The sequence below is a fragment of the Camelus dromedarius genome, chromosome 28 (genome assembly GCF_036321535.1).
Source record: "Camelus dromedarius isolate mCamDro1 chromosome 28, mCamDro1.pat, whole genome shotgun sequence".
Lineage (NCBI taxonomy): Eukaryota > Metazoa > Chordata > Mammalia > Artiodactyla > Camelidae > Camelus > Camelus dromedarius.
Window position 1 is genome coordinate 24,893,772 of NC_087463.1, and position 22,951 is coordinate 24,916,722.

General features: G+C 42.1%; 1 protein-coding gene across 2 annotated transcripts in view; it reads left to right on the plus strand.

The window, feature by feature from the left end:
* Nucleotides 1–22,951, plus strand: part of ZNF407 (zinc finger protein 407) — a 365,141-nt gene that overhangs the window by 219,789 nt on the left and 122,401 nt on the right. For both annotated transcript variants that reach the window (XM_031441739.2, XM_064480435.1), the window contains exon 7: nucleotides 6,481–6,601. In XM_031441739.2, the coding sequence (XP_031297599.2) occupies nucleotides 6,481–6,601 (121 nt within the window). The remainder of the gene's footprint in view (nucleotides 1–6,480; nucleotides 6,602–22,951) is intronic.

The following is a 22,951-nucleotide window of genomic DNA, read 5'->3' on the forward strand; positions in this document are numbered from 1 at the left end:
CCGTGTGCCACCTGGGCCAGCCTGGCAGGGCTCCCCCTTCCCGCCGCAGTGGGGACAGAATGCTGTGATCACCGGCGTTTACAGGTGATCGATCATGAAGCCTGCATCTAGCAGGCACAACTTTATATTTTATGTCAGGTCCAGAGGCTCCTTATTACTTTGCTATTAACTTTATACCATATAGGACAATGTCTCACAGACAGAGGCATCTGTCTTTTTGGCATTTATCTGCCTCTATGGCACAAATCAAACATGATTCTTTAATACCAAAGTCAGTTCTTAAGACTGTTTGCTTCAGCCAAACAGCTTAGTACAACTCAGTCTAGGCCCTTAGCTTTAACACCAGATTGATAGTATTTAAGCAACACACAACTTTTTTTCCCCAAGGTTGGATTTCTTTGGTTCTTTTGATACCTGTGTTTCTCTGATGTATTCCTCTTTGACACGGTTTACCTTTTTACCGCAGAGTGCCCACCCAAATTACAGTCAGCTTGGAAGGGGATCGGTATCAGAAGTGTTCCAAATGGCGTAAATAATTCCCGGCTGCAATACAGGCTGTCTCGGGGGCTGACACAAAACATCTTCCATCCCAAGATTTACTTTTATCACCTGTCAGAGACCCTTGATTCAAGGGCACAGGAGCAGCTCCTCGCGTGCAGCGGGAGTCATGGCCGGAGTGCCCCGCGACTGGTGGCTTGTGGCGCACGGGGCACCGCTCCCGGCCGCACCCTGCTCGTGTCCCTCCGCCGGCTTTCTGTCAGTCTTCTGTCCGAGGAGCCTCAGACGCAGAACACTCCTTGTGGGTTTTTTTGGCTGAGACTGTTGCTTGTACAGGGAAGCATGAGAGCAACACGGTTCGCAGTAGCATGTGCTGTTCCATAAGGGAAACGGGAGGAAAGGAAGCCTCGCCACCAGGATGTGGGCAGGTAGCCCTGGGGACCCGCAGGTGGCATTGTGCAGGGCCAATTACTGTCTCACTCAGCTTCATTCATCCTCCTGGCTTTAGAGTGACAGGATCCCTGAGGACCGTTCCCAGTGTGCCAGGTCAGTTTGATCAGTCCAGAAATTTTTCCTTAATCAGTGTGTACACCTCCTCATACAGTGCCTGTCTCAGTTCATGCAGTTAACAGATACTAGCAAACTGCAATTCTTGTATAAAGTTTGTAAGATTTTCTTCAAATTTTACAATCTAGAAGTTGAGTTTATGTATTTATTTTTTGCTGGATATTGAGACTAACAGACAAGAGCTTCTATTTTTCTGAAGTGTGTTTTCTTGAAGAAATTACCAGAAATTTCTTGAAGAGATTGTTTCTGGATTAAAAAAAAAGATACCAAGGAAAACATTCACATAATAGTATTGAACGTGTAACAAAATGAATGAGACATAAATTAACTGCTATGTACGGATGTGAATAAATTGTGGTCTATATAAATTGACACGGAGTGGTCTCCTGTCAAGAACTCAGACGTGCTTGAATCTTCCTTTACTTAGTGGTTGTAGCCAATATTTTATGGAGTATATTTGGGTAGCGTTTCTCTGTCAGCCTATGAGAGTATTTAAAATTTCTAAAGCTCACACAGTTTAATCGATAGTGTTGTCAGGTTAAATATGAAATGACAATATATAGTTTATTGCAGTATAATGCCAACTTAATATGAACTTCGAATTGTTAGGGTTATAGAGAATATGAATGACATTATTCTTTACAAGTGTTTTTTTAAATTTTAAATTGTGTCACATAAAAATGCAATGAACATTTAAATGAAATAACCTTGTTGCATTTACCATTTTTTAAGTGCTTATGTTAAACCTTCTCACCAAGAAAATTAACTCTGAAGAGCTTGGATGACCTTTTATTTATACCACTAACTCGTAGTGAGTCCATAATGTCACCCATCTCGATTCCTGCCAGATCTATGAAAAATGGAGAAAGACATCTACAAAGGCTATTAGAATAGACCAGTGAGCAGGGAGTCAGGATGCCAACACACTTTCAGATACTTTGGTTGAATGGAGTAAGGAGACATCAGAATACATTTGTGAATTTGTTTAATGAAAAAAAAACTTTAAATTGTTTGACCCCTTAGATTCATCATATTAAAAGTGGAAGATTCATACTACCTAATTTGAAGTCTTACATAGCTACAATGATCATGACAGTATTGTATTGGCATAAAGATTTCCAGATAGATCAGTGGAGCAGAATAGACTCATGCATTTATTTGTCACTTGTTTTCACCAAGGTACAATATTTAGAGATAAATCTAACAAAGGATGCACAAGACTTCTAGATAGGAAACGTTAGAGTACTGCTGAGAGAAATGAAAGAAGATGTAAGCAGAGTGATAGCCCATGGAGTGGGGAACTCGATGTTGTTAGCGTTTCATTTCCTCTCACACTGATCATTTCAAATCCTTAAGGTTTTTTTTTTTTTTTAAAGAAATTGACAAGCTGATTTTAAAATTCATATGGAAATGCAACAGTGAAATAGTCAAACAAGTTTGAGAAAGATGACCAAACTTGACTTAAACAACCTGAATCCATGACTTACGATAAAGCTACAATAATCAAATCATTCCAGTATTGTCATCAAGGTAGACAAATACATCAATGGAATGGAATGGAGATTCTAGAGCATCCCACACCTGCGTAGTCAGTTGAGCTTTGACAGAGGACCAAAGCCAGTTTAATCTCTTCAATACATAATGCTGAGCTGGTTGACTATCCACAGGCAGTAAAAATAAAATTTGACCCACATATCATATCATGTACAAAGATGAACTCAAAATGACCATAGTCTAAATACAAACTTAAAACTAGATAAATTTTAGAAGACAATTTTTAAAAATCCTTGTGACCACAGATTGTCAAAGATTTCTTAGCTATCACATCAAAAGCCTATTTCATAAATGAGAAGAATTGTAACTTGAAGAATTATAAATTGAAAAACAAATTGAAAACTTTACAAATTACTAACTTTTCTTCTTTGAAAGACAGAATGAAAAGACAAACCATGGACTGAGAAACATATGTATAAACCATAAATCTTATGAAATCATTTGTCTCTAATATGTAAAGTGCTCTCAAAACAATTTTAAGGAAACAACCAATTAAAAAATGGTCAAAAGATTTGAACAGGCCCTTCACCAAAGAATATAAACGTATAGCAAATAAGCACATGAAACAGCCCTCAACTTCATCACTAGAGAAATGCAGATTTAAAGCACCGAGTACACTGAGTGCTGGTGAGGATTTGGGGCTCTGAGAGCTCTCATGCACAGCCAGGAGGATTGTAATGGTCAAACCACTTTGGAAGACAGTCTGGCCATCTCTTACAAGGTGGAGTGTGTACCTACCTCATGACCCAGCTATCCCACTCCTAGGTACTTACCCAGTAGAGAGGGAAATACCTGTCCAAGGAAAGACTTGACATGAAGATTTATAGCAGCTTTCCTTGTAATACCGACAGTGAAAATAACTCAGAAGGCCTCCGGCAGGTGAATGACTCACCATGATATCACACAAGGGCTACTGCCCTACTGCTCAGCTACACAGATGGAGGAAGGATTTCTGTCTCGCACAACATGAGTGATCCACAAAATGACGCTGAGAGAAGGGCTGGGCAAAAGAGAGTGCATACCTTATATAAACTTCTAGGAAATGTGACTGAGAAGTAGTGACAGGAAGCAGGTGAGTGTTTGCTTGGGGCTGAGATAGCGGAAGAGGAAAGGGGTCCAGGGACACCCGTGGGATGATGCTGTGTCCATCGCCTGGGCTGTGGTCAGTCTAGACAGGCTTGTCAAGTCGCTGAAGTAGTAGTGTGGGTGTTCTTATCCAGGTGAGTGCCTCTCTTTGTGTTTCTGTTTTCCATGTGAGCTACCCTTTGATGCCGGTGTACAGTTGAAATCCTTTTAATTGAATTTAATGAGCAATTCAGTCCTTGGAATGAATGTGGAAGTTTTCAGGTATGTTTGTGCATGAATGTTTCTGTGTTTCCATGACATAGAATATTTCTGTGTCAACTTGAAGAGACTGAGCTATTTTCTTTTAGTTCTATGCAACGCAAAGATACCCTATAGTGTCCCTCGAATAAAAGCAAAACCTGCTGTCATTGTGAAAGTGATTTTTTTGTATAAGTCAGTTCAGTACAATTGAGTTGTCTATAGCAACTTAAGTGACCTGACCAGCAGTTTAGAAACTGAGAACAAAGACTTGTTCAAGCTGACCCTGGGCGACCACTTGATTGGGGTGTTGCACATGAGATTTATCTTAAGGACAGATGGCTAAAAGAGACAGGCATCCCTCTCAATGCCATGATTCTGACTCTGCTTTGTGCATGGCCTTCTTTTTACAAGAATAGGCAAATATCCCTGATCGGATCTGTTAAATGATACGTCTACGTCAAGACCCCTAACGTTACGAAACCATTCATTGCTTTATGTCTGCTGTAGGCTTGTCTCTTTTACTGGCTATGAGCTCTTTGTGGGGGAGGGGGGCGAGGTAATTAGTTTACTTATTGAGGAGGTACTGGGGATTGAACCCCGGACCTCACGCGTGCCAAGCATGCGCTCTACCACTTGAGCTGTGCCCTCCCCATGTGAGCTGTTACTGAGAACCTTTAGTGTGCTGCTGCTTTTCTCCCGTGAGAGTGGTTTGCACTTACCGGTGTCTAGGCGGTTTGTCATAACAATGCCAGGAACACTGGTCATTGGGCACCGGCTGAGTGTCCTCCCTCTGCCTCACCTGCGTCAATCCTCACGGCTACCTGCGGCACTCATGTGTTCTCCTGACCTTACTCAGGGGTTCAACACGTAAGGAAGGGGTGAAATATGGCAAAACCTGGACTGGGTTTGAAGTCCATTTGGCTTCTTCTAACTGCTGCCCTGGGCTGTGGTGACAGATGAAATACCACCGGGGAGACGTGCGTGCATTCAGTAAACGTTACTGCAGTTGCGGACAAGGCCGTATATAACAGGCTTAGAGAATGTAGGGCAGGTTTCTAAATGTTCTAATTTTCACAGCAGACGTAGCTTTGTTGTTAGCAGAACTGATGTAGAGTAATTTTAAACCGAGATGTTTCATCCCTTATCTTCTCTGTGATAGTATACTTACAAAAGTATTACAAAGACATGGAAAATAAGAAGTAAAAAGTGGAATAATGAACATATATGTAAAATGAATCCATCCTGTATGTAAAATCTCTCAGGAAAATGTCTCTTGACAAGAGTATTTCTATATGTCTACACGTTTTAGGGGAAGAGGTGGTGAGGTTTTCTCTGGTCCATAGGTGTGAGCCGTACATACACCATTTTAAGTTGCCTGGTAACCATATTAAAAAAAGGAAAAAGTAACAGGTGAAATTATTTTTTATAAATGATTTAACCAAATACATCCAAATTATTATCTTTTCAAAATGAAGTCAGTATAAGTCAATATAACATTATCATCAATATTTTATTCTTTTGTTTCAGGATTTTGAAATCTGATGTTGTATTTCACACTTGTAGCACATCTCAAAACAGAGGTCGAATTTTTATCTGAACTCCATGATGTGTATTTAGATTTGATAAAATTTACATGTTGAAAAGTTAGATTCTCATTCCCAAGCTGTTCCAGACTTAAACATTTTTTCAACAAGTGAATCCAGAGTCAGTTTTTAAATTTTAATTTACATTAGTTAAAATTAAACCACCCCATCTCAGGTCCTCAACAGCCAGTGTACTAGTGGAATTAAAAACAGGTCAGATGGGATTTCTTTGACTGTGCGAAGGAGAGAAAAGTGTTGGTCAGAGGCCATGGGTCCTGGCGGGCCTTTGAACTGGCTCAGGAGCGAGCTGCATGTGATAGTCCTATGGGAGGTGAAATTTAAAGTGCTGTTAAATATTATTTCAAATGTTTCTTTGAGACCTGCTTACCTTTTAGTCAACTTAGTGAATTGTAACTTCTCTTCACTTATAACACTGTTTAATTGGTATCAATGTATAGCTTGCTTTTATTTTTTTCTTCATATTTAACTTTAAGGTTTTAATAAGTTTTCCACATCTCATACTCAAAGTACACCTCTGTTATATGCTTTTCTGTGGTTTTTAACTTCACTGAGATTTTTATAATGGCTCTAATGTAACATAGTTTGTTAAATGACTTCAAATACAGTGCTAAACCAAAGTTGATAGTTATGTTTTTATCCAGATGACTGCTTCACTTTGTGTTTCTGTTAAATTAGGTAATTTAGATTCTTGTTTGTATAAGTTACATCTGAGCCATCTAACATATCCCTTGCTTCTATTCTAATAGAGAAATAAAAGTCAGTAGTATCTTCTCGCTTTCTCCCTCTGTGAATAAATATTCAAATGTCCTAAATATGTCTGATCTTAAAGTTTCATGGAAATAAGTATCTTTTTAATTGTCAATAACAGGTTAAGCCCTTCATTTCCAATTTTTGTAATTATTCACGTACAACCCTTCTCGGTACATTACAGGAGAAAAACCTTTCAAGTGCGATGAGTGTAACTTCGCCTCCACAACGCAGTCTCATCTGACTCGGCACAAGCGGGTCCACACGGGAGAAAAGCCCTACCGGTGCCCCTGGTGTGACTACAGGTAACGCTCGTTGTGCAGTGGGGGGGGCATGCGAGTCGCCGTGGTGGGTGAAGACCCTGCTCCACTCACCGCAGAGGAAGTGTTTTTCTGAGTAGCATGAATTAGCACGACTTAAAGCACAAATCGCATATTAAGTTGGGAGTTTACTCACCGCCTTGGTTTGGTGACGGTTTCGAAAAATGTGAAGTTCTTTCCCGTTCTTCATAATCTTAACATTTAGGTTTATACTCCTTTGGTACACCTGAATTTCAAGTGATTTTACGTCTTTGCTCAAAGTAAGGAACCATCCAATCAGTTACTCAACGTATATGGTATCTCATCTACTGTGAGTCAAGCACCCATTTAGACAACAAAGATAATGTAAGAAAGGTTCCCTGCCTTTAAGGATGTTGTAGCGAAGTAGGTGGACTTGCAGTGTTCGTTAGTATTTATAATCCAGATCTCAGTGGGAACACAGAAGGGCCAGGGGCGTGCACAGAGAAGGAACACGTTCAGCCAGAGCAGAGTCCTGCTGGAGCAGAGAGCACTTCAGCCATGGCTTAACGGGTGGGTGGCCGTCAAAGACACGTGGATGCTCTGCGGGGATGCCGGGGGGCCTGGTGCAGGGTCGCGCTTCTGGGCTGAAGCCACGTTGGAGACCATGTGTGCTCAGTCCATTCCTGGAGGCCCACAATGGTGAAGTGACGTCTGCCCGGCTGCAGTGACTTCACGGTGACAGCAAAGCACATGTGCAGAGAAGCAGGAGACATAGTCAGGCAATGATAAATGATCCTGTTTACTGTATGACGGGAAAGCATTGAAGGTAGTTTTTCAGTGCAGCCCACCATTGTTAACATTAGTCTGTATACCCTACACCTCAAGTCTTCCTTAAAAAATAGATTTCTGTATCCTGTGGATGTAGCCTGTTCACTCAGTAAATACATTGCCGTAGTCTCTGTCATTGTCCTCATTATTGCATCAAGTTTTATGTTAAAGGCCAGCTAGTAGCACAGAGATACTACAGATGTATCTCATTTGTTACTCATCACTCAACATTTTATCAGTTTCGTCTTTCCCTAACGCTAGACTGGTACTGTCTGGAGATTTGGTAAAATGGTGATCCAATTAGAGGTAGACATAGAAATAATATGATAATACGAGTTCTTCAAAAAAAAATATTGAATGCTCATTTTCCTTAATAAAGAGGCCACACAGTGGTTGCCTTCCCTGTGTTGCAAAACACAGAAAAGCAGTTATAAATTTATAAAAATTTCCCTTAATTGTCACTCTTAGCTGCTAGGATTATATTCTTTCAGCCTTTACTTTACGCTTAAGTTTTGAGTCATTGTTTTGTTTTGTTTTGGGATTTTTTTTGTGGTTTCTTTCATCACAGATTTTATTTTTCACACTTAACAAATTGTGTAACCACCTTATTAACCCTGTGTAACTATGGTTTTCAAACTGTAATTTTTAAGTAGCCGAACTGTTATTTCAAACAAGATCATGTACAGACCCTGTGCAAAAGTAGATAGATAGAAGTGGCATCTACCAGCTACAGGTTTCAGAGTTAACAACCTGTAACACTCACTCACTGTAACACTAACAAATATCATGTAAGACCTGTTTAGACAACCAGAAAGCTCTCAAATGGGCTTACTGATAACAGCTGCTGTTGGATTAGCCCGGCATCCAGTTTATGGCTTTGGGGTGAGCACTCGGCCGGGCTGTGTGGTCTGGGTCTCGGGCTCCAGGAGGCCCAGCCCTCAGTGAAGTCGCTCAAGCTCTTCCTCACTTGTAAACACCAGTGATCAGGGAACTGACCTCCAGGAGCACTGCTTCCGTTGGGTGGGGGACACGCTGAGGACCCTCAGCCCGAGCTGGGCTGACACACGCAGCCCTTGCCTTCACGCCCGCTTCAGGGGAGGACTTCAGGTGGTTGTGAGTTTCACTCACTCTCACGGTCGCAGGACACTGTTCAGTGAGGCAGTGCTAGACTTACAGTGCCCCGAAGGTCTTTAGTGTGTAAAGTTTATTTATAATACGTGCCGGGATTTTTTTTTTTTACAAATTTTTGAAGTTGTTAAAAATATATTAAATCCACAGTCAATTGATGGATAATTGCTGAAGTATCTTAGAGTTTCAAATGTATAGTTTGAAAACAACTCTTTTCTGCATCATAAGGTGATCGTATATTTCCAGGGAAGACGGTCATCTTTATCTTATACGTATCTCTCCATAATATTGTACTACTTAAAATATTTAAGTAATTTTTTCATACTTAGGTTTCTCCTGCTTAATAGAAATAGATAAACATTATTCCTGTAGCGTATTCCTGTCCTTGTCATTGTAGCGCTTATTTTCAGGTAAGTTACCATCATCAAACTAAAGTGCTATTTAACTTTCATTTGAAAATATATTTTTCATTTTATAAATTGAACGTTATTGGAGAAATACTAGTAGTTATAATTCTTCATGAAGAATGTGAGTATAGATTTCTTTACAAAAGAATTTTATAATTGGTCTTTTGAACCTGGGGCTATTTTTTAAGTTTGCATTATTAATTTAGGCAATGACATCTCATTCTGTTTAGATGTAAATACATACCCTTTTCCTAAGCTTTCACTGTCTAAAATACCCAAAATTCTAATCCATTAAAAATCAGTATATTCCATCATGCTCCAAAACTTTTTCACCATTAGTTAGTATTCATTATAATTCTGAAGCATAAATTTAGATTCATAGCACACCATCCTACTATATTATTTATGCAGCAAATTCTTTAGATTTTCTCTGCATTAAAATGTAAGCAATCTAACATTTTTCTATATTTTTATTTTCTGATGTGTACTGTTACTTCGGTATTAATGAGAGAAATAGAGGAAACTTTAACATGTTATAGTAAGTACCCTAATAATGTAAATCCTTATTTCCCCATAGAGTTTATTAATACTGAAGGGCACGCTGTTTCACTGATGACACTGACTTTCACATGAGATTAGATGGCGTTAACTACAGTTGGCTGTAATCGGGCTTTCTTCTATAAGAAACTTAACCTTCTCGTTGGCTTCCATTGGTTTATGGAGGAAAAACAATAAATGTATATTAAACAGTAAACCTCTCATAAGTCATGAAAAGTAACACAAAATACTACCTGCAGTGCTAAAAATATTAAGGATAATCTTACATTACACTTTAGATGTCATTTAGAAAATTAAAGAAAACTAAAATTCAGGCCAAACTCCGGCAGTTTCATCATTTTATTGTGTCCCAGTTATTGACCTTAGAATACCCTCAGTGTTCCTGAAGGCTGCTTTGGCCAGGTTTTTCCTCAGCTGCGTGACTGCCTCGGTACTTCCAATCTTACATACACTCTTTTTAAAAAAGATTGCTTTTACTGTTCTAATTTTTATTTTATTCACTATTTTTATTCATTTTTATTATTTGAAATTACAACTCCAAATAGAAGTATGACAGAAGAGTTGAGGAGTAAAAAGTATACTTCCTGTCTCATGTTAAGGATTTCCCCCATTGTCTTGCTGAACTTGGGGGAAATATATTTTGATTCTTTTCCTTGCTGATGGTTTACTTAGTTGTAGGTCAGTGTATTCCATAGAAGCCTTCCTGCGTTAGGCTTTGATCTCAGGAAGATTTTTCACTCATTTTGGATGAGGGGGGGCCAAAAATATTTTCTGTAACCTTTAATCTAGGTTGTGGAGTCTCAACTAGAAATGTGCTTCTTTGTGATAGTCCCCAATATCCCTTTTATTTCTGTTCTGAGTGTTTTGTTCAGTGTTTCTTATAATCAGATTCAGTAAGTTTTCACACGTGAAACTGGATTAGGTACAATTTAGTGTATGTCACAACCATTTGAAATACGTATATGTGCGTTTTTGAATCACAGAACATTTTTCTCAAAAATACTTTCAATTGAATTGAATTCTGTCTTAACTTCACGTGATGCTGGAAGCATTTTTAGGGTAGTTTTAAGATGTAATGGTAAAAAATAAAATAATTTTTTATTTTCCCTTATAGTTTGTATTAATTTCTCAAATACATATTTCTATAAAGTTTCTCAGTTATGAAAACTTTTCCAGGTCCTTGGTAGTATTATGCCTTCTAACAGAATTGTACTGCAGAAGCATTTTAAAGTAAGTAATAAGGCATTGTGGCGCTGAGGCCTCGGGTGGGATGGGTGCACTGCTCCGTCCTGTTGTGTCTGCGCACTCTGACCTGGGGGCTGCCCCGTTCCCTCCTCGTGAATCATCTCCTCCAACAGGCCAGCTTTCCTTGGGTTCCTGTGCACGCTGACAGATTGTACCAGGAGAGGCAGTGGACAGTTCATACTTGGATCTGCCCTGGATGATAACAAGGATTAAAAATAGGTGTTTGCAGCAGAGCATCGTACACATATACCAGGAGAGAAAAGAGAAATTTTATGTGCCAAAATGAACAGCATGCGTTGCTTTTTCGGAAGAGTCAGAGGTAGCATGTATTTGGGGCGATTTTGAAGTTCTTGAAGAAAAATGACACTACATACAAGTAAACAAATGAAAATACCTAATATTAATTAGATATATTATATATATATATATATGAAGCAATTTAATTGATGCCACAAACCTAGTTAACCAGAACAAGATTTAATTGTTGTTAAATTATTTTTGTCAGTGAAATAAACCAGAGAAAGATTAATATTGCATGATTTCACTTATGTGTGGAATCCTGTGGGGAAAAAAAAAAAAGTCAAACTCAAAGAAACAGAGAGCAGAAAAGTGGTGCCGGGGAGCTGGGGGGACGGGGAGAGGCTGGTGAAAGGGTGCAGACTTGCAGTCACAGGAAGAGAATAAGGTCTGAAGAACTGGTGTGCAGCGCGGTGATTAGAGCTGATAAACTGTGCTGAATACTTGAAGTTAGCGAAGAGAGTAGAACTCAAACATTCTCACCAGAAATAAACAAACAAAAAGTACCAGTCAATACTATTCATTATTTCATTTCTCTCAAGTCTGTCATCTCTTTATATTCTACTCTATTTTAACTGCCAGTCCAGTTAATCAAATAAAACACAGATGTCCTGGGCTGAAAGGTTAGTTCGAAAGCCTCCAAGTCCAGTTAGTTTGTAAAGTTTCCTTTGGATACTGGTGACCCCAGGGCTTTCTGCGGGCTCTGGCCGTTTCCCCGGACGGCACGTGTCTGCTGTGCTAGGTGTGGGGCTCACCCCTGGGGATTGCCCGCCTGCTCACCCGTCACACAGACAGCTGGCCCAGGTAGCTGCCTGTGTCCTGGTGGTTTGTGAACCGCGTTTGGTCGTGGGCAAGCGTAAGTACGGCTGAAGGAGGTTCTCCTAGCCTGTGTCAAGATGACACTTTTACGATCTTTTGCATGGAGTAGATGTTTCTGATGAGAGTCCGTGGGATTTTTTGGGGAGTTCCCTAACAAAAACTATAATTGTATTTTCCAGGTTTTCTATCATGAATTAAGAAAGTTGTTCTACATGTAAATGTATTCTTTTTTTCCCCCCTAATGTTTCCATTTCAGTAGAAGTTGAATTCTTCTTGAACAAATATCTCCTAATTTTCTCTGACCATGTTATTAGTGATTTTCTAAAAATCTGAAGTCATTCTAACTGTGGTTTTGTATTTTCTATAATGTTTGTGTCTAATGTTAGCTTTACCTATGGCATATTTTATTCATACTTTTCTTCTCTGCCCTACGACACCCAAGCGCGTAGACTTCTAGAATTTCTGTCTGAGCCTCGGTACTGATAAAACATAGTGTTTATGTGGGGCCTTTAGTTGTTATTAGTAAATTTTGATCTAACAAAACTCTAGGCTTGAAAACAAATAGATTCCATAGCATTAAAAATTATAAATTGTCTCAGATGTCTTTAAAAACGGGGAAAAATCTAGGATAATTTGTTTTGCTTATCAGTACAAGTGAGTTGTTGTGTTTGTTGATGGAGCTGAAATGAGCACTGAGATCGCAGATTAATTAGAAGAGCCACTTGGAACACAAAGTGACCACACATTCCCTCTGCTATCTCTGAAAGTAGAATCCAGATAAACATGTTTATTAAACCTGCTGTTGCTGAATCCCAGATCCAGTCATTACACAAGGACCAAAGCTATCTTTGGGGATGGTCTTTCTACAAGGAATTACTATGGACAGTCCCTTGGGTGGTAGTTAGATATATCTGTATATATTGTGGTAGAAAGAAAGGCCTTAGAGATGAAGAAAATAGAAAATATTTTTTTGGGTAATAGTCTGTTGCATAATAAATTATTCCTCAGACACTAGAGCTATTACCACACAACAAACACTCTGCTGTGTAACTATCTATATCTCCTAGCATCAGAGGCTCGTACAATGCAGCTTATTAGGAAAAACTCCATAATCACCAGGTTCCCTGTGACAACAGTCAGGAGAGTGTTGGGCACGCCCTCCCGGCATATGACGATTTCACATACTTAGTTGTGATTTAGAGAGAAAACGATAAAGCAGAATGCCTTTGAAGGATAGAAAAGCTTGACCAGCTGTCATTAGTTCAGTGAGAATGCGAAGATATTAGTTATTTCACTGTGGTTTTGGATCCTTTGTTTCAACATATGCTGAAATATGGCCTCTCTAGGGCCCGTAAAAAGCTGTGGAAGAAAGAAGGCGGAGGGGAGAGACACCCGGGACGTTTAGAACGTGGCAGCGCAGCAGTGTGCGCTCAGCGCTGCTGGACACCAGCCCCTGCCGTGGACTGGGCTGCTGCCCTTGCTGGTGGCACCTGAACATGTCTTACGTTTAGATGAAGAATGTCTGTGTAAACAAGATTACATCTTTTCTCAGTTTCACATCCTCATTCCCTTAATTAAGGGACCGTTGCACAAACCTGTCGTTCACTTTTTTCCTATTTATGAGAAGTACTGTGTTTGTGAGGAGACCTATAACAAGAAGTACTCCTGAATTTTTCCCTTTTTTAGCAAACGGTGTTTCCCTCCTACAGAGCGACAAGTGAGCTGTAACTGAGATAAACCAGAGTCCGTTATTCGATATCATAATTTCCAAGATGTGTAACCCGATCCGCTTCCCTACAGGGAATTTTAACCTAATATTAACCTTCCTCTTACCCCATAAGCTTTAGTCCCTTACTCTTAGTTATTTTGGTTTGAATCTGGCTAAGCAATCCCTACTCCCTCATTTTGTATCTTGTACATCAGTTACAGCGCTGTTCCGAGATCTCTTTGTGTAAGTTTTGAATCATGTTGATTAACTAGGTGTGCACCTTTCTTTCCTGAATATGTTTTGTTTCATCTTAAATTACAACGTTTAACAAATACATGAAATGTCATAAAACAAATTAGAATTTTCCCATAGAGAGAAAATGTGGTAAAGTTTTTAGTGCTTGTGCTTAAATGAATCAGTTAATCTCCTGGATTAAATTTGGGGTAAAAAGTGATTGACACTTAAATTTGAGAACTGTGTTTTATTCTGTAAACCTCAGAGAGCTTTAATCTTACGTTAAAGTAAGAATCTGTCCCACTTTCCATTCCCAAGTTATGTTTTTCATTTGAGTTTAAGTTCTCTTCCCCCTCAGCAGCCTGGCTGTGGGGTGTGTGGGGTTGTGTGGTGAAGGGCGTTCAGAGGTCCTGCGGGCCATTCCGTCCATGCGGGGCAGTTTGAGTTTTCCCCCAAAGGCAGTGCATAGTCAGTGGGGAACTTGGAGCAGGAAACTGTCACGTTCGTGTTTTGCTTTGCAATGATCACCGATGCAGTGCGAGGAAGGAGGCAGAGAGGGGCACAGCGGGAGATGGGAGAGCATTTAAAAGACAAGGTGCAGGGGGAGAGAAGTGACCAGCCCTAACCTAACTCAGCAGCCACGGCGAGAGAGGCTGACCCACGTGCTTGCTAGGAGGTGGAACGGATGCACATGGTGACCGCGTGAATGACGTGGGGCAGAGAGGCGCACACCGTCCTTTAGACGCTGTGGCCAGGGCTGCGGGTGAGCAGAGCTGTCTGCCAGCTCCTCCCTCTGAGGGCAAAGATCCCGTTCGCATAATGACGGCGACTGTGACTTGGGATACGTTAACCTTAGGCACCAGTGGCTAACCAAAGGGAAACGTGTCTGTAAACGTGTAGGTCAGTACTGGGGTGTGTGGCACCTGCAGGTGCTGTTGTGATCAGTGTTTCCCTTGGAAAAAGTGGAGAACAGAAGAGCAGGGGGCAGGGAGCACGTGTGAGAGGCTGAGAAGGAGCCTCCCCACGCGGAAGGGACTCCAGGCAGCAGGCAGGGCCGCCGGCCTCGGCCCCCCGATGTCACTGGTTCTCTCAGGGAGCCCAGTTCTGGTGCGGGCAGTGGGGGGGCAGAAACGACCCAGTGGTCCGAGGTGAAGACACGGTAAGGATGCTTGTTAACTGGTCTTGAAGGAGCCCACTGAGAACGCCTGGGAAACTGTTGGGAGCCGCAAGGGCACAGAGGTGCACGCACGTTGTATCTCTGTGTGTGTTTCCATTTGTTTGCTTAAGATTGCTTTTAAAATTTACTGACATGCTTACCTGCCGAGACGGAAGAGCCAGCTGGAGTGGTGACGCCGAACACTGTGTTCACCTAGCGGCCGGGACGCTGCGAGTCAGATGAGGGTTCTCGGCAGCATCAGGGCACTGGGAACGGTTTTGAAGCATCGGCCTTGCTCTCTCCGTGGGCCCCCTCCCCCGGGAGCACTGTGGGTTCAGAACCTCTGGGTCTTCACGGGCAGCAGCCGTGATGGCCTCCGACGCAGGGGGACCCTCACAGCACTGGACTTTCCCTGTGTCGGTGCAGAGTTCGGAATCAAGAGCATCGAGACTGTGTGACCGTGTCCTTCTGCCTCCCCTGCACACCCAAACGCTGGGATTTCATTTGCTTTCTCTGAACATTTTATTTCCACAAAAGCTTGTATTACTTTAACTGTTACACGTAATTCAGAATTTTACATGACACTAGCTAACAATCCAGTGCAGTCATTTAGCAAACACTCATTTTAAATGTAATCTTTTAAAATGTGACATCTTTTCTATGACTTATTCAAAACAATTTTTGCTAATGTCTGAGGGTTTTTCTAAAACCAGTAAATCTCACAGGCCCCTCTAGTGACATCATAAACCAGTGGAAACTCAGTCGTTTATTCTGATGACAACTGACTTCCGCATATATTTATAGCCCTTTTGATTTGTTTTACCTGCCTTTTGTTTGAGTTATTCCAGCTAATTTATAAACATGGTGTAACTCTTTTAGCAACCAAAGCTTTAATTGTATTTTTAATGCCCATTTGTGCTAAAACTTCTGTTATGCTGTTTTAGATTGACCCCTGCCTTCTTCAAATTGCCGTATTTCTGGAAACATATAACTCCACCAGAATGGTCCTACCAAGAGAAATGTAATAATAAGGGCCGTGCGGGCACTGGAGTTGGTGTGTGTATCGTATGAAAAGAGAAAGCAAATACATGGCTCCTTGGGGTGAGACAGGGCGCGTGATTTGTCTGCACGACTTAGGGTGTATCGCAGCGGCTGAGTGCTGGTGGCAGTGGCACTAAGCCACTAAAAAGTGGAGATGAGTCACGTGTGTTGTCCCGTCGGTTGGAGCATGCTTTTCTTTTTTTCCCGCACTCACTAACGTTTTGTGTGACTTTCCTTTGATTCTTTTGAAATTTTTACTGCTTTGTTTCATTATAAACTATGGTTTCCACAAGACGGTTTTGGCTACACCTCGGTTTTTTGTTTCAACTTGTTTTTCAACTTTAAAAATGAGAAGAACTTTTCTCCTTGCAGATTGAGATAGTTTTGTACACCTTGTAACGAATTTTTGGCACCATTTCTGTGAGCACAAACAAAGGTAGCAGAAATAACCAGCGCAGCAGCCCTGAAGCGGGCACGCTTTAGCCTGGGCTGCAGCGTGGCACTCGGGTGGCGGAGGCAGCCTCCTTTCTCTGGGCTAGCACAGCTTTCCCGGGGAGGAGGGGGCTCAGAGACACCACGTAGGAATGGCAGTAGTGAGTAAGTGTGTCCTTGTACATGTCCCCCGACTCAAGGAGCCGTGTGCCTGTGCCTGAGAAGTATGGTGGCATATATGTATGTGTATACACACACACATTGAATTACACGTTCCTTCTAATTAATGGTTTCTCACGGCCCGTGAACACTGACGTTACGAATGTAACAATGACACGATCCAAGTCGTCCTTCTTGGGTTGTGTGTGCTTCTTTGTAACCACACCCGTGTACACGCACGTACATTACCTTCCTGGCACCCATTTTTAACACTACAGTCTTCTGAAACATCGTGTGTCCTGATGTAAAAAAGATTCAAAACAAGGCTCCAGTTTTATTTTTAAGGGATCTTTTTTTTTTTGGTTTAAAAGTGGAATATATGTTTGCTTTAGCTGTAAAAGCACAATCAAGGCACCATGATAAGTGAGTCAGTGTTGTAAAAGTAAAACGAATTTTGCCTTCACTCACATGAGCTATAGAAGGAGGAAGCTTTATTGTCCCTGGGAAAGTGATAAGGCAGAGTAATTGTATATTATACTGTCCCGGAACATCTGCCTGAAGACTGTTGGAGCAATTCATCTATCATGGGCGATACAGCGTGTTTTGTCTTTCTGCTTTAACCCGTCCCCACTGCTGGCCTGCGTGGAGGTTTTGATCGGGCCCGCGCCTGGGCCGGGGCTCACATTAATCAGCCCCCTTGTTCAACACTCCAGCTGACATAATTACAACCTGCGCACGGCAGTTATTCAAGTCGAGTCCTTGTCACTCGTGGTGCGGAACTACACGGCTGCGATCCCGGAGGAGATTGCCTTATCACACAGAACAAGGGCTCACAGGAGTCGAAGAGAATAGAAATGGGAAAATGTCTTCCGGGAGTGCTATATATTCCTTTAAAATAAGACATTTGAGAGACTTACAAGGGACAAAGGGAAGCATTGTGTGTAGTGACTGAAATGAACCAGTTATTATTTTTAAATGGATTACACGGTGCGTTTTTTTGTAAAAATGGACGTAGATTGTTAAATAAATTCAGCGGCCCCTCGTCATCAGTGACTCTCTGCTATTAACTTTTTGTTCAAAACTGATTATGTAACTTTAGAATTATAAGGGGCTTAAATGCTCCCTGATAGGACTCAATTTAACAAAATTAATAAAGTTTGCATTTTAAGTTTACTGTAATATACACTTAACTCAGGAGCTTTGGAAGGAATGGACTTAGAGCCAAGGAAAGGTTCTTTCCAAAGACTTCCAAAGACAGGAAGTTCATTGTTCCCTGTGGCCAGAGAATAACTTTCTGCCTCATGGTGTGTCACGCCTCCTCACTCTCACCCTGCGCTGGGTGGATCACTGGCCAGCCCCGCCAGTGTGCTGGGTGTGAGGGATGCAGTCTTTTTTCAACTGCTTAAGAAGTATTTGAAACTTCATGACAGCCCCTCCTCTGCCCCTGATAGATCAGGAGAGTCTGTGGGCGTGCGGTGAGTTATGTGATCAGGTCCCCAGTGAACGATGCTCTTGTGCATGGATGCAGAAGCTGTGGGTATTTTAAATCCAGACTTTTTATTTGTCGTCTCTTTGATGTTATGAGATTGTTGCAAGGAAAACCAAGTTCCGGCCCAGACTCTCAGAAATACTGTGAAATGTATTTTTGGTTCAGGGAAGATTTTACTAATGTCACCTTAAGTTTGAACAGCTTCAACTAGAAAAGCTGCAGTGCCCTGCTGCATACATTTGTCTTGAGTTGTAAGGTAGTGTTTTTTGTAGGTGGCTGTTCTAGGGCAAAGTTCCACCAGCGCGCTCCTGCAGCCGTTCTGGCCCTCGCGGGTGTCTCCGTGTGCCTTCCTGCCGTCCTCAGCCTCCCCTGCGGGTCCGATTCCAGTGACCGCCCGGGCCCAGCAGGAGGGCCGGGCCGCGCTGGCCTGTGCCTTTTTAAAGATCCTTTTCTTCGGAAGTTTTCTCACCCTCATCCCTTTCCCGGTTTTACAGCATTTCACTTTGCTAAGTTAGCTCGTTAACAGAAAAGGCAAGAACAGCACCCATTCTGTAAGGGAGTCAGTGTGTAGAAGTGAAACCTTGGGGTTGGGGGCTCTGGTTGTTTCAAAAGTCCAGTGTAAAAAGAGTAGCAAGGAAACGATGAAAAGAATTTCTTGCAGCAGTTCCTGCCGGAGAGTAGCAAGGAAACGATGAAAAGAATTTCTTGCAGCAGTTCCTGCCGGCCGGCAGGGAGATGAGTGGGAGGAGGAGGAGCAGTCACGGCTGAGCCGACATTCGGATGTTCACAAATCACGAGCTTCAAGCCACGTTGGAAGCTCAGCCTTGAAAAATGGTTTTGCGGTCAAGTAAGTTTGGGAAACACCCTGTGTTGTACCACTCCCTTCAGACGCGTAGTGAGCAGCGAAGACCCACGGAATTCCTGCTGTAAGGAAATATGTGTGATTTTGTTTAATTGAAATGTGTGGAACATTGGCCACCGCGGCCCTTTTCCTGCAGGCCTGTGGGCCTCCTGCCAGACAATTAGGATGCTGGGTGATTTCTGTTTCGTTAAAGGATAGGCAACCGTAAGTGTCTGCCGTGTGGTTTTACCCGGGAGACAGGATTTCCGTTTCTCATAAGCACATAGGATAGGGCGTCTGGTAATTACTTAAACTTACTTATATGAGCTTTTAGCTTGTTGCTTTGTGTCAGATGAAAGTCTACTAGGTTGCACTTTTCTCAAAGCGAGATGCCTTTTTCCAAACTGAGAATATGTCAGTATATTAAGAAATGATACAATTAATGAAATTTTAACGTTTTTTTTTTTTTTTTTCTCTTCCGGGTGAGGAAGAATCAAGGAGAAATCAAGGTTCTCTAGGACTTGCCCTGGCTGGTGGCCCTGCCCCCTTCTTACGACAACGGGGTGGGGGGAATGGTCCAGGTCTGGTCACGTGTTTCCATCCAGGTCTTGTTCTGTGGCAACACAAAGTGTCTGGGACTATTCTTGACACGCTAAGTTCTAACAAAATAATTTGGGTTCCTGACAGAGACCGAGTTCCCTGTCGCTTCTTACCGTTTCGTCCCTGTGATGTTCATTGTTCTCCCGGAACAGTGAACGGAAGGCGGAAGGCGGGAAGCAGGCTGCTAGAGGCAAAGCGGCTTCTTCCTCCACCCACGTGTAGAAACCCAGGTGAGCAGAGATTGGAACAGAGAAGAGATTTCAGTGGATGTGAACGTGGAAACAGGAAAGGTGAAGGGAAGGTGGGAAATTACACATACTCTGGGAACAGAAGGAGCGGGGAACAGCCTGCAGATCCTAGCAAAGGCGGGGGTGGCGGTACACCCTGTGTTGGCGAGCGTATCACTTGGAGTCAGTTCATCCGTATCACTTGGAATCAGTTGAAGTTAGTCAAACATTTTGAATAATGTGGAAAGCAAGGTGATTTTAGGCTATTCTCAGTGAAAGATGTCAGTCCTGTAAGTAGACAGATGGGATTTTCAGCTCTGTTTCAAAATTAAGTTTCTTTTTATGAAGCATAACCTTTTATTACAATTATTGAGGTACGTGACTCACCGCTCCTGTCAAATTGTATTGTCCTTGAGGATTTAACCAAAATGATTCAGTTTGTTTCTTTTAATATAGTAGGCACTAAATAAATACATGTTGAATAAGTTCATTTTGAAAGTAAGTCAATACCTATGAAAATAGACTGTTATTGTAATCATAGCCTTTGCACAGAAATTATAGCAATAATTAGGCTCCCTTTACTTCTATTCTGCAAGACCTCACAGTGGGTCTGAAGGGCAGCCTTGCCCTGGGGCTCTTAGACCAGCACCCAGATGTGCAGGGGAGCAGAGCCACCTGTGGGTGGGTCACACAGCGGCCGGCGCCCTGGCTGCCTTTGGGCGGCCTCTCTGTGAGCTGCACTCAGAACATGGCTGTGAAGACGTGGACAGGGACACAGCCTGGAATCTGGACACTTAGGTCCACTCGAGAGTAGTGGGTGGAATACGATCGTAAGACTTCATTTACTTCTGTGCTGACTCACACGTTCCTTTCTCTTGTGAGGCTGTTCTGTTTTAGCATCAGGTGATGCACATCACTGTGTACCACATTATAATATTAGCATCATTATAGCTGAGAAATGGGGAGGAAAAATTAATGTACATCAGTTTTTATTGTCAAAGCAGTTGATTTCAAAGAATCAGAAAATAATAAACAAGTGACTTGATAGGCGTTGTCCTATTTTATAGTTAGCCACCAGTTAGGAAGAAAGAAAGAGAAAACATAGACTTTAGAGGAAGTTGATCCGGAAGTTGGTCAGTTAAAATTTGGCTTTGCAGAAAATGTTCAGAAGATTCTGTTTTGTGATTACGTCTGATTTCTGTAAATCCTTTTTGTCTTAGGGAAAGAAAAAAAAAGGCTTTGGATAATTTTGTAAGTAGTGAACTATGCCATTGTTCTTAAATACCTATTTTACTTAGGTGCCTATAAAACTCACCACTACTGTGTGTTGTTTTCACTGTTTTAACAGTATCTTGAGAAAAGGCAGAGTCTTACTAACCTCCATTCCAAGTCCTCTTCACGCCCTGCTCTCCTGAGATAACCACTTGTGACCGCTCATATGTTGGTCCTGCTGGAGGTAGCCTAGGACCTTTGCTTAGTCTCTGTTTCATGGTTCATAGCAGCATCTGGCTATTGTCACAGACCAGAAAGGTAGCTCAAGATCACGCTTATCGCCTCACCTCTCTTCTCTCCCCTATGTTTTTTATAGTGTTCATTCTGGTTTCCTAGGTGATTACCTTTACAACTTACCTTGCTTAAGTCTTCTACTTGGCTCATCAGGTTGAGTTACCTCCATGTAAACACGAGAGTCTTCACACTTAAGGGTCCCCCTAGGTCACCGACTCCTTTCAGCTCTGCGGCTTGAGTGTTGATGACACTTACATTCTGCGTGTGCTGCGCAGCCTGGTTGTTTTTAGCGTCCATGTTTTGATTATATTTGCTTTACATGAGTAACACATAAAGATGTTCTCATAAATGATCCAAGTGATCCAGAATTATATTGAGCAGATGTGGACGTCCCCTCCGTCAAAACCTTTCTGTGGATGGAATTACCCTCCGTAGTTTGCTGGGCTTTCTTCTCATATCCATTTAACATGTTGATCAGCCACCGTGGATCAGGTGCCCCCGGGAAACACAACTGTCACCCACATTTGGGTGACGTGGTGATCACTGTGTTAATGCATTTATACATCTGCATGAGTATATTATATAGTTCTAAGAAGCTGAAAAGATCCGTATATGTATTATCTGGGACTTGCTTTATTTATTTTTTTTAACGTAACAGAACGCCTTGGAAGCCTTTCCATGGGAGCACACAGGCGCACCTTGTTCTGCTAAATGGCCTGTGTCCCACACGGAAGGGTGACTGACGAGCCACGTGCACGCCAGGCCTTCTCCCACAGCACTGGCTGGGAGACCTAGAGACGGGCGCATCGCCATTGCTCCTCCTCTCCCTTGTGCCTGTTGTGCCTGTGGTGCTCGGGGGTCACACTCAGGGTCACGACAGTGCCCAGCAGCGGGCTGGGGAAGGCCCTGTGATGACTGGGGCGTCCACCCTCCATGGCCTTGCTGGGGCCGTCCCGTGGCCTGGCCTGCCAGGTCTCTTGCCTTGTTCTGCTTCCACTAAACATTCATGGTTGGGGGATACACCCTCTTCCTGTGACCAGGCTCTGCTCTCCCAGTGTCCTCCCAGGATGTAGCTGGCTTCCATGGGGCTCCGTAGACCAGCTCTTACTCCGGGAAGCTGGCTCGCAGGTTGACCCTTGCCCCTCATCAGTACGGAAATCTTTAGTGCAGATCATCACCGATTAACGACTCATTCCTCTGTCAGCAAACATCTACTTTCAGATTTCCCCTGGTGTTTAGTTGTTATAAATAATGGCTTAATGATTCTCCTTGTGGCTATTTCCAAAAATTGTACTCCTAAGTCCACGAGTAGGTGTATATTTCAACTTTGAAGGCTATCGTCAAATGTCTTCCAGAGCCTTTGCTGACGCTTCCTAGTGGTATTCGTTTTCCTCACCGTTCACGCTGTCAGGCTTCTTAAGTTTTGCCCTTCTGTTACCTTAGGCTTTAATTGGTATTTCCTTGGTTACTAGAGTCATTTAATGCTTACATGACCATTTGTAGATCTCCAGTTATGAAGTTTTCCTTATGTTTTTATTCAGTTTTTGAGATCTTTATCTTTTTCTTATTAATCATAGGTGCTCATTTTGTAGTCTGTATACTAATCATTTATTTTTATGTATGTTACATAGATTTTATCCATTTCTTTGCCCTGTCCTTTAACCTTATTTATGGTATATTATGCTATATAGCAATTTTA